This window comes from Lingula anatina, chromosome 8 (assembly GCF_051362555.1).
Source record: "Lingula anatina isolate TDL-2025a chromosome 8, LinAna3.0, whole genome shotgun sequence".
Lineage (NCBI taxonomy): Eukaryota > Metazoa > Brachiopoda > Lingulata > Lingulida > Lingulidae > Lingula > Lingula anatina.
In genome coordinates, this window is record NC_141774.1 from 227,194 (window position 1) to 238,688 (window position 11,495).

General features: G+C 40.4%; 1 protein-coding gene across 9 annotated transcripts in view; it reads left to right on the plus strand.

The window, feature by feature from the left end:
• LOC106151745 (uncharacterized) overlaps nt 1-9,303 on the plus strand; it is a 47,230-nt gene extending 37,927 nt beyond the window's left edge. For 7 of the 9 annotated variants that reach the window (XR_015335653.1, XR_015335649.1, XR_015335651.1 and 4 more), the window contains 5 exons: nt 3,655-3,865; nt 5,968-6,131; nt 6,890-7,443; nt 7,662-8,579; nt 8,627-9,303. Coding sequence is in view for 1 of the 9 variants with exons in the window: in XM_087018885.1 (XP_086875011.1) it covers nt 3,655-3,865; nt 5,968-6,131; nt 6,890-7,443; nt 7,662-8,478 (1,746 nt within the window). In the remaining 8 variants the exon portion in view is untranslated. Of the gene's footprint in view, nt 1-3,654; nt 3,866-5,967; nt 6,132-6,889; nt 7,444-7,661 lie in introns of all 9 variants that reach the window. The other 2 variants (XR_015335650.1, XM_087018885.1) reach the window with 2 other exon arrangements.
• The last annotated feature ends 2,192 nt before the right edge of the window (nt 9,304-11,495 follow it).

The following is an 11,495-nucleotide window of genomic DNA, read 5'->3' on the forward strand; positions in this document are numbered from 1 at the left end:
TCGTTGAAATGCCTCTAAAGCGCAATGTCTATCCCCCCAAGACACACCCTGTACATACATTGACAGGCTGTGGTTATACCATACAGCCGTATCTCTCCAGGGGGCGCTGTATGAAGATCATCATTTAGTAAATAATAAGTATGCTAATCTTATATCTTACACAATGAATACAGAACTGTGAAATGAGATTTCTAAAGGTTAGATGGCATCCGGTGACAGTTTTCATTTAACACAGCAAAGAAAAAGAATGAAAACATGGCGCGTACATGAATACATACATTAACATGTGTAGGGTAACAGACGTGAATCCATATATAGACATCTACACGGTAGTAAATACATGAATACATACATTAACATGTGTAGGGTAACAGACGTGAATACATATATAGACATCTACACGGTAGTACATACATGAATACATACATTCACATGTGTAGGGTAACAGACGTGAATACATATATAGACATCTACACGGTAGTAAATACATGAATACATACATTTAACATGTGTAGGGTAACAGACGTGAATACATATATAGACATCTACACGGTAGTAAATACATGAATACATACACTGGCATGTGTAGGGTAACAGACGTGAATACATATATAGACATCTACACGGTAGTAAATACATGAATACATACATTTACATGTGTAGGGTACCAGACGTGAATACATATATAGACATCTACACGGTAGTAAATACATGAATACATACATTTAACATGTGTAGGGTAACAGACGTGAATACATATATAGACATCTACACGGTAGTAAATACATGAATACATACACTGGCATGTGTAGGGTAACAGACGTGAATACATATATAGACATCTACACGGTAGTACATACATGAATACATACATTTACATGTGTAGGGTACCAGACGTGAATACATATATAGACATCTACACGGTAGTACATACATGAATACATACATTAACATGTGTAGGGTAACAGACGTGAATACATATATAGACATCTACACGGTAGTAAATACATGAATACATACATTAACATGTGTAGGGTAACAGACGTGAATACATATATAGACATCTACACGGTAGTACATACATGAATACATACATTAACATGTGTAGGGTACCAGACGTGAATACATATATAGACATCTACACGGTAGTACATACATGAATACATACATTAACATGTGTAGGGTTACAGACGTGAATACATATATAGACATCTACACGGTAGTACATACATGAATACATACATTCATATGTGTAGGGTAACAGACGTGAATACATATATAGACATCTACACGGTAGTACATACATGAATACATACATTGACATGTGTAGGGTACCAGACGTGAATACATATATTGACATCTACACGGTAACACATACTTGAATACATACATTGACATCTTCATGGTAACACATTAGTCACATCTGCAGGGTAACACATATCTCTGTACGTGAATACATACATTGATATCTACAGGGTAACACATATCTCTGTACGTGAATACATACATTGATATCTACAGGGTAACACATATATCTGTACGTGAATACATACATTGATATCTACAGGGTAACACATATCTCTGTACGTGAATACATACATTGATATCTACAGGGTAACACATATCTCTGTACGTGAATACATACATTGATATCTACAGGGTAACACATATCTCTGTACGTGAATACATACATTGATATCTACAGGGTAACACATCTCTGTACGTGAATACATACATTGATATCTACAGGGTAACACATATCTCTGTACGTGAATACATACATTGATATCTACAGGGTAACACATCTCTGTACGTGAATACATACATTGATATCTACAGGGTAACACATATCTCTGTACGTGAATACATACATTGATATCTACAGCCTAACACATATCTCTGTACGTGAATACATACATTGATATCTACAGCCTAACACATATCTCTGTACGTGAATACATACATTGACATCTACAGGGTAACACATTAGTCACATCTGCAGGGTAACACATATCTCTGTACGTGAATACATACATTGATATGTACAGGGTAACACATATCTCTGTACGTGAATACATACATTGACATCTACAGGGTAACACATATCTCTGTACGTGAATACATACATTGATATCTACAGGGTAACACATATCTCTGTACGTGAATACATACATTGATATCTACAGCCTAACACATATCTCTGTACGTGAATACATACATTGATATCTACAGCCTAACACATATCTCTGTACGTGAATACATACATTGATATCTACAGGGTAACACATATCTCTGTACGTGAATACATACATTGATATCTACAGGGTAACACATATCTCTGTACGTGAATACATACATTGATATCTACAGGGTAACACATATCTCTGTACGTGAATACATACATTGCCATCTACAGGGTAACACATATCTCTGTACGTGAATACATACATTGCCATCTACAGGGTAACACATATCTCTGTACGTGAATACATACATTGCCATCTACAGGGTAACACATATCTCTGTACGTGAATACATACATTGATATCTACAGGGTAACACATATCTCTGTACGTGAATACATACATTGACATCTACAGGGTAACACATATCTCTGTACGTGAATACATACATTGACATCTACAGGGTAACACATATCTCTGTACGTGAATACATACATTGACATCTACAGGGTAACACATATCTCTGTACGTGAATACATACATTGACATCTACAGGGTAACACATATCTCTGTATGTGAATACATACATTGACATCTACAGGGTAACACATATCTCTGTACGTGAATACATACATTGACATCTACAGGGTAACACATATCTCTGTACGTGAATACATACATTGATATCTACAGCCTAACACATATCTCTGTACGTGAATACATACATTGATATCTACAGGGTAACACATATCTCTGTACGTGAATACATACATTGATATCTACAGGGTAACACATATCTCTGTACGTGAATACATACATTGATATCTACACAGTAGCACATTAGTCACATTTGCAGGGTAACACATATCTCTGTACGTGAATACATACATTGATATCTACACGGTAGCACATTAGTCACATTTGCAGGGTAACACATATCTCTGTACGTGAATACATACATTGATATCTACACGGTAGCACATTAGTCACATTTGCAGGGTAACACATATCTCTGTACGTGAATACATACATTGACATCTACAGGGTAATACAAAGGACAACAGAATAAAGATTTTTAAAAAGACCTGTAGGCATTCTTAACCGGATTAGTTTCAATATTTTAACATCTTTTTTGCTGTTATAAAAAACGTCTTAACTTAAACCATAACAAATGATTCAGTTCTTATAAGCAGAATCACTGTTTGTTTGTTTGTTATTTCGAGCCGCAGATTTCTAGTTTCGAGCACCATGTTACATAGTGCGATCAAAAAGTAAGTGTTACGAGCACCTATGATATCTGTCATACTAGTAGTGCATTAGACCCGTATTAATAGCTGACGGCAGAAAACAAGAACCCGTATTTGTGAACAGCGAGAGACACGCATGAAAGCTGACTAAGTCGTTTTTTGCCTACAGTGAGTTTAGTCATCAAAATAATGTTGCGACACCTCGTCCTATTTTATCTTTGCAGGTCTCTATTAACAAGGGTAACGTGGTCCCTGTGTTATCCCGGTTTGGGCTGATGTTAGTGCTTGGTACCAACATCTCAGTGTGGATCTACACCACCATCTCCGAGGCCCGTCACGTGATGGAGATGGACGAACACGAGCACTCCAAGAGCGGAGGTTTGACAACGCTTACCCCCTCAGACACTCATTATACCACGCACTACAGCGTGAATGGTGAGGCTTTGCTTGGCTTTTATATCCACTTCTACACAACGACGTAGACATACTGTAGGTTTTGTCTTCGGACATCAATGGCTTAATTTATTATTTTTGTATATATAGTTAAGCAATTTTGTAATTGATGAGCATGATGTAGATATGACGTGTCTGTAATGACGTCACACACGAGAACTCACAGTACTGACAGATGGCGCTCGTCTGCACACAGTTTTATGAGTGTACAAAAATGATTATTTTGGTGAAGTAAGAAAAACTTCGGAAATGCGATTTCTTTGCTGAGATTAGAAATAAATATGCCAGTTGTATTCAATAAGTCGATGATTGTTTGTTACTTTAGTTAATATTTGGTAGATGTATTGCATTATAGTTCGCATGCCCATGTTCTATTAGAAATTGTATTATTCAAATTGCATGAATTGTAATGTTATGAAGCAGATACTGGTCCCAAATGATGCATAGCTGCACCAAGCAATAAATGGAAATCAATGAAATTCGTTAAAGGTATTCTATGTGGAGTTCACACGCCAGAAGTGATTTCCCTCAGTAAAAGAGCCATTTTTCAGACTCCTACTATTGCTGAACCAGACTTTTCTCTTAGATTAAATGTTTTCTACCGTTTTTTAATTAAATTACTTAGTTCTGAACGAATCATGATTCCTTCGATTTCTAAATATCAGGGGTAAATGTCGCCATTAAGAGCCTTTAAAAGGTTTTAAAGGCCCGAAATGGGATTGATAAGAACCGGGCCGTTCTCAAACGTATATAAAGTACCTTTAACTGCCAGCATGGGCGTCTGTGTACGCAATATTTTGAATCAATGCCGGACACTGCCTAAAGTCTGAAACTGAACGGTGAAATGTTTGGCAGTGACAACGGTAGTAAGTGATTGACGTGTTCAGCACTGTGCACAAAACACTGTAGAGGACGGCCTCGCCGGCGATAATAGCTGTGAACACATTAGCAAGTTGACTAACCCCCCTGCTTGCACGCCCCCCCCCCCCCCCCTCACACACACACACACACACCCCTTGTAGTGCAGATAACGCCCAGTCAGGGAAATGGTTTGCATATGCTGTCCATGTTTCTGTCGAGCTAATGCGCTTGCTTTATATTGATTTCTGCATTTGATGCTGAAGCAGTTTGCTGCATGTGGTAGATAACTTTTTGACAACAGCGTATCACCTGTCTCTTTGTGAATAACTGGATTTTAACTGTCTCACATATATATATATATATATATATATATATATATATATATATATATATATATATATATATATATATGCTGATAGCCTAGTGAAATCGAGGTTTGTTCTCCTACACACATTTGAAATGACACAAAGATTGAGTCTTTGTATCCGGAAAGGCCTTAAGATTGCCTTGGTGGCTGAAAAGGCAAATTATTAAAATGAATTGTGGAAGGTCCAAGCCTTTAGTTATAAACTAGCCACACCAACTGAAAATGTCAGAAAAAACAGACACCTAACACCTAGCAAATTAAGAACAAATGATCAATTCGTAATCACTTTTTGGACTGCTGCAGCTACAGTCATTCTCTGGTAATTTTTAAAATTGATTACTGAAAATCTATTCTACATGTACATGGCAGCCTCAAGAAACATTGTTCAAAACATTGCCGCTAGAAAATAACCTCGTATGCATATAGTCAAAGTGTCATTAACATATTTCAATTATACACCGTAGTTGTTTACTATCTTAAAACCTGAGATTTGCGCTCAGCAGATCAGCTTTTATTGAAAACTGTTAAAAGGCGTCTTAAAGGTTATGAGGACATCTATGTTAAATGAACAGGTCCCATTGGAATTTGCTCAATTGAGTCAACCAATATCTGATACATGATGATCTAATTTGTAAATAGTTTTGTATAAGGAAATATTGCTGTTTATTTTGATCTAAAATCACGATCCTATTACTGTTTTAGGTTTTATATATATTAATAGTTTGTATTTTTAAGTGTTTAATTCTGCTAAAGGTTTTAATGGATTTATTATTCTAAAAAGCGTGTTGCAAACAACGCTACTGTGACCACTGGGGGATAGTATCAGCATGTTCAAACGTTCCTTTCGTCTTTTCAGTGTCTGGCTATGGGAACAAGACGTCTGCTTACTGTCCATCAGGTATCACGGGGTTGTTCTCGTCCTACCTGTACCCGTGTGTAATAGAGAGTAGTCTCATCTCCTCCTGTATGATCTACCTCGTCTGGAGCAGGGTCAGTGACGACCCTCACAGCGACACCGGGGTTAGTAACATGGCTGGCCCTTTGGGTGTGACTAAAGAGTGTGTGAGAATGTGTTAGTTGTGATCAGAATGTGCTGAAAATGTGTTAGTTGTGATAAGAATGTGCTGAGAATGTGTTAGTGGTGATAAGATTGTGCTGAGAATGTGTTAGGTGTGATAAGATTGTGCTGAGAATGTGTTAGGTGTGATAAGATTGTGCTGAGAATGTGTTAGTGGTGATAAGATTGTGCTGAGAATGTGTTAGTTGTGAAAAGATTGTGCTGAGAATGTGTTAGTGGTGATAAGATTGTGCTGAGAATGTGTTAGTGGTGATAAGAATGTGCTGAGAGGATGTTATATTGCTACCTGTCATTTGGTGAATTTTGATTGCTTACTCAAATGACTTGCAAACCTTTCGGCTTGATAACTGTATGATGGAAAACGCAAAGGCTAGTGAAATATGCATCTGCAAACCATATCTTTCATATCTTTGGTGTTAGTGGAAATCATGTCTGTGATGAATGCAAGTCCCATCTGAGAATTATTTTAATAATTTTAATAATTAAAATACATAAAACTAAATAATTTTTATGCCATATAAGTGAAAGAAATCCCAAGCAATAACATAGATCAAGTGAGTGCAGTTCCTATCCAAGCCTAATAAAAAACAGATAAATGACATCCTAATGTGCTGAGCATGTGTTAGTTGTAATCAGAAAGTGCTGAGAATGTGTTAGTTGTGAAAAGACAGCCTTACATGTGATGTCTGTGTTTTCCCAGGTGTTTCGCAGAGACTCCGTGTTCCGCAGCTCCTCCCATGGCGCCTACGACCGCCGGTACGGCAGAGCCACCTTCAAGAAGTCTGCCAGCATTGCCCGGCTAGAGCACCGGAACAAGAGCTACTCCATGACACTGCCTCGGATTAGAGAGGACAGTGATGACAGTGATGATTGTCACAGCGAGGGCAGGGACGAGGTCACGCGCTCAGCAGGAAACCCCGAGACCGAGGGAGAGGTGCACCACAGAGATGACCGCGGGGGACACCGGCCAACGCCCAATGGTAACTGTCTACCGGCGAATGACGATGTCCAGTTTAAGATCGATCCTGCAGAGTTGGAACACCTCAGTCTCACCGAGCAGTCCACGGCAGGTAAACACAGCGCCCAGCAGTCGTCACGTGCTCACGGGGATGACGGCGGGAACAGGCTAAAACTGGTGCTGTCACACCCTCACTTTGAACAGTACGGCCGCGACTATGAAGAAGACCGGCGCCAGCAAGTGTTACCACAGAGAAACTACCCTCCAAAACCACTGCAGTCTGTTCCCTCACAGAGGTAGGTGCCCTCTTCCTCCCGGGACATCACTGATTATAACCGATAATGACTGCTGCATAATTAAATAAAATTTATCAAACTGATGAATCTGAAACAATAATTACAATTTAGTTTAGTATGTTATCTTGCACAGGTAAAGAATTGGCATGTGCTTGCAAGGCGTTTTCCTCGCTGTGTTTAAGAGACAGGACAGTCATTGGCTGCCACTTTTGTTGTAGGTCTATCGCTACCACTGTGTTTGAACCAGACTGGGAAGAAGAGAAGGAGACGACGCACCACTCCAGTAACTACTGTGGCTTGTTTCTGGGGATGCTGGTCATCCTGGTCACCTTCGGGACCATCATCATCTTCCTGTACTACAAGTATAAGACTAAGGACGGCTCCATGCACCAGGAGTTGTTTATCGTGAAGTCAATCATTAATGTACTGTGTGTTTGCGCCACACTGGTCACGCACTGCCAGATGAAGGGAATGATGAAGAAGAACGCGCGTATTCGCGGTATCAGGTCAGGTATGAAGGCGACGCAGTTTGTGCAGGAATCCAACCGCCATCAGCATCAGCTAGGGCTGGACAAGGCCTTGCTAGGAATATCTCTGCTGGGGTTGCTGGCCTACTGTACCCTCACCATCATAGCTGGGGCTGGGTCACCAGACCAGGACGCTGCCTTGACCGTGGTGGACGCTACTATAGTGATACTGGAGGCGGTGGTACAGTCGCTGTTCCTGATGACGTCATTTCTGCCTCGCAGGGCGACCACTAAAGACCACAGGACGCAGAGACCCGGAAGGGAGGGACTATTCTTCCTGCTTATCTGCAACTTCTGTCTCTGGGCATTCAACTCGTTTGGGGTTCGTAAGGAGGTCGCGAATCACGTACAAATCTACTTTTATTCCTTCCAGACCTGGGTCATTCTGTCCCACGTGACCTTCCCTCTGTTGATCCTTTTCCGGTTTCATTCCGTTGTCGTCATATCTGACGTCATCACGCATGCGTACACCGCAAAATATGTAGGATTAGAAGAGTTCGAGTCTTGACGTCATGTTTTGAGCAGCGCCTGATCGTGCCTTTATTTTCTTCGTCCACTTGAACTGCCGACTGTATAGAGACATATCTTAGATACTAGCACATAACACAGGTTGTCTATAGAGACATACATATCTTAGATACTAGCACATAACACAGGTTGTCTATAGGGAATGGAATTTTAAAAAACATTGAACTTCTGACAGAGGCAAAACGACTGAAGCTGTCTCAAGGTCATATACCAGTAGGACGCGAACACCCCTATTATATCAATGGGAACAGAGCGGATGACTTAGAGCAGAATGTTTTAGTTTAACAACGATTAAAGTAACCAAATTATTTATTTTAATGCACTCTGTGGGTGTGGTAATAATTTTATTTATCAAAGTGAAACTAAAGATACGTGCTAATATGTCACTGTCAATATGTCACTGTCAGCATACCACTGTCAATATGTCACTGTCAGCATGCCACTGTCAATATGTCACTGTCAGCATGCCACTGTCAATATGTCACTGTCAGCATGCCACTGTCAATATGTCACTGTCAGCATACCACTGTCAATATGTCACTGTCAGCATACCACTGTCAATATGTCACTGTCAGCATGCCACTGTCAATATCTCACTGTCAGCATGACACTGTCATTATGTCACTGTCAGCATGCCACTGTCAATATGTCACTGTCAATATGTCACTGTCATTATGTTAAATGTCAATATCAGACACTTGAAGAAATGTTTCGTCATGCGCTACTACCTTTGTAATGGAGTAAACCAAGTCATGTGTCACGTTGACAGCTCACTAGAACAATACGTTTGTTTTGTTACAGATTGGTTTTGTGTTTGTTTTTATTTACTCGTGTAGTGGAGAGAGTTGTTAAGGGAAAGAGGTGTTAGCTGGGATATACACGGTGAAGTCTGGTGTGTTTATAAAAGACGTGGTTGAAGAAAGTCGTTAGCTAAAACCCCTACGCCCCCCCCTACGTCATTATTAGTCTGAGAAAATTTCAACAAAGCTGTTAGAATCACATCATAGCGTTGCTAGCTCAAATTGTGACCTGCGATTGTGGTATGGGTTCTTCAGCTTTCAGTGTGTTTTTATCGCTGTATATAAACTGTGCTCTCTGACTGTGTTATGTGATTGTGTTTTGAGTACATCGTCTTCCAATGTTTTAGCACTGTAGAAGTCCTAAGCTAGCTCTGACATGGATGTCTGTAATCAGCTGATCCAGTGACCCAGAGGTCACCGAGTACAACCTGGCATCAGACAAGTAATTGTTTTATATTTATAAATAAGCAGCCTTTTCTCGGTGAAGGAAAACGCTGCCACATTTACCTAAAACGTCATTTTTATTGTAAATTAAAAGGTCAGGCTAACATTGAAGAAATAAATACACACGACGGGTAAACATAGGCATACGCGTTACCTGTAAATGTGTCGATAAACATGTTCAGGACGCGCAGTATGTCACCCTATCCCCTAAACACAGTAGAACAGGTAACAATCATTGTACAAAGGCGTCCTTTATATTTACACATAATGCTGAGTTAAAAGCGCAATTAAAATAACACCGCAAAATAATAATACTAATAATAAAGTCAGATGACTCATTTCAGCGGGTGCTGTGAAGGAGTTTTTGAGAGATCAAAACAAGCTCCACATAATAGACCATTACCCCAGTTTGTTCTTAAATACATCTACAGCGTTACCAGCCAGACTTGACAAGTTATGAAGAATAAATTACAGTCAACAATCTGTGACTATTGATCACATATATATTTACTGAAGCTTAACTTACGTGGTATCAGCTGGCACATGGCGCTGTGTGACGTCAGTTTGTATGTATACCTTACTGTGAAAATCTCAAATCCATTATTTATGTGGTGATATCTGCTTAAATTGACTGTTTAACAAGAAATGTCTGGCTAACATTCAGTACCTCGTGGAATAACATACAGGGGGCAGTGCACCGTCTTCATGAACTCTGTACCTGTATGTGTTTTAACATATTGGTGTTAAAATATCATCAGCATTTAATTTCCTCCGCCATTTCTGCCGCCCGGATAACTGGGTGTCTGGTGGTGTTCATCAACTGCTCTCATCTCACTGCCGCCCGTCCTGAGGTGGAGATTTCTCAAGTGTTGTTTTCCACCCATCCATCCATCCATCCATCCGTCCGTCCGTCCATGTGAATACTGCCCGCGGTGTTAACAAGTACCGCGTTCTGTCTTAACTACTCGTGCACTTTACTTCACATCATCAGACCATGGAGATAGCTATGACACAGTCTGACCGGTTACCCGGTGTCTGCTAGGATATAAGCCGTTAACCCCGGGGAAGGTTGAGACGGTCAAGCCAGTTGACCACGGGTAAGGTTTAGAGGGTCAAGCCAGTTGACCACGGGTAATGTTTAGACGGTCAAGCCAGTTGACCACGGGTAAGGTTTAGACGGTCAAGCCAGTTGACCACGGGTAATGTTAAGACGGTCAAGCCAGTTGACCACGGGTAAGGTTTAGACGGTCAAGCCAGTTGACCACGGGTAATGTTAAGACGGTCAAGCCAGTTGACCACGGGTAATGTTTAGACGGTCAAGCCAGTTGACCACGGGTAATGTTAAGACGGTCAAGCCAGTTGACCACGGGTAATGTTTAGACGGTCAAGCCAGTTGACCACGGGTAATGTTTAGACGGTCAAGCCAGTTGACCACGGGTAAGGTTTAGACGGTCAAGCCAGTTGACCACGGGTAATGTTTAGACGGTCAAGCCAGTTGACCACGGGTAAGGTTTAGACGGTCAAGCCAGTTGACCACGGGTAATGTTTAGACGGTCAAACCAGTAAACCCCACTAATAGCCGTGGAGGTGCACCAGGCGTTTTGAACAGATGTTCACCATTGAGAAATACACAGAAAATGCATGTGGTCAGTCTACCACTAGCCGCAGGGGTGCATTGTTTCAAGCATTTTCTTAATTACAACAAAAGAGTCCAGAGATCTTTCGAGCATTGGTACCCAGAATATCAGCCATT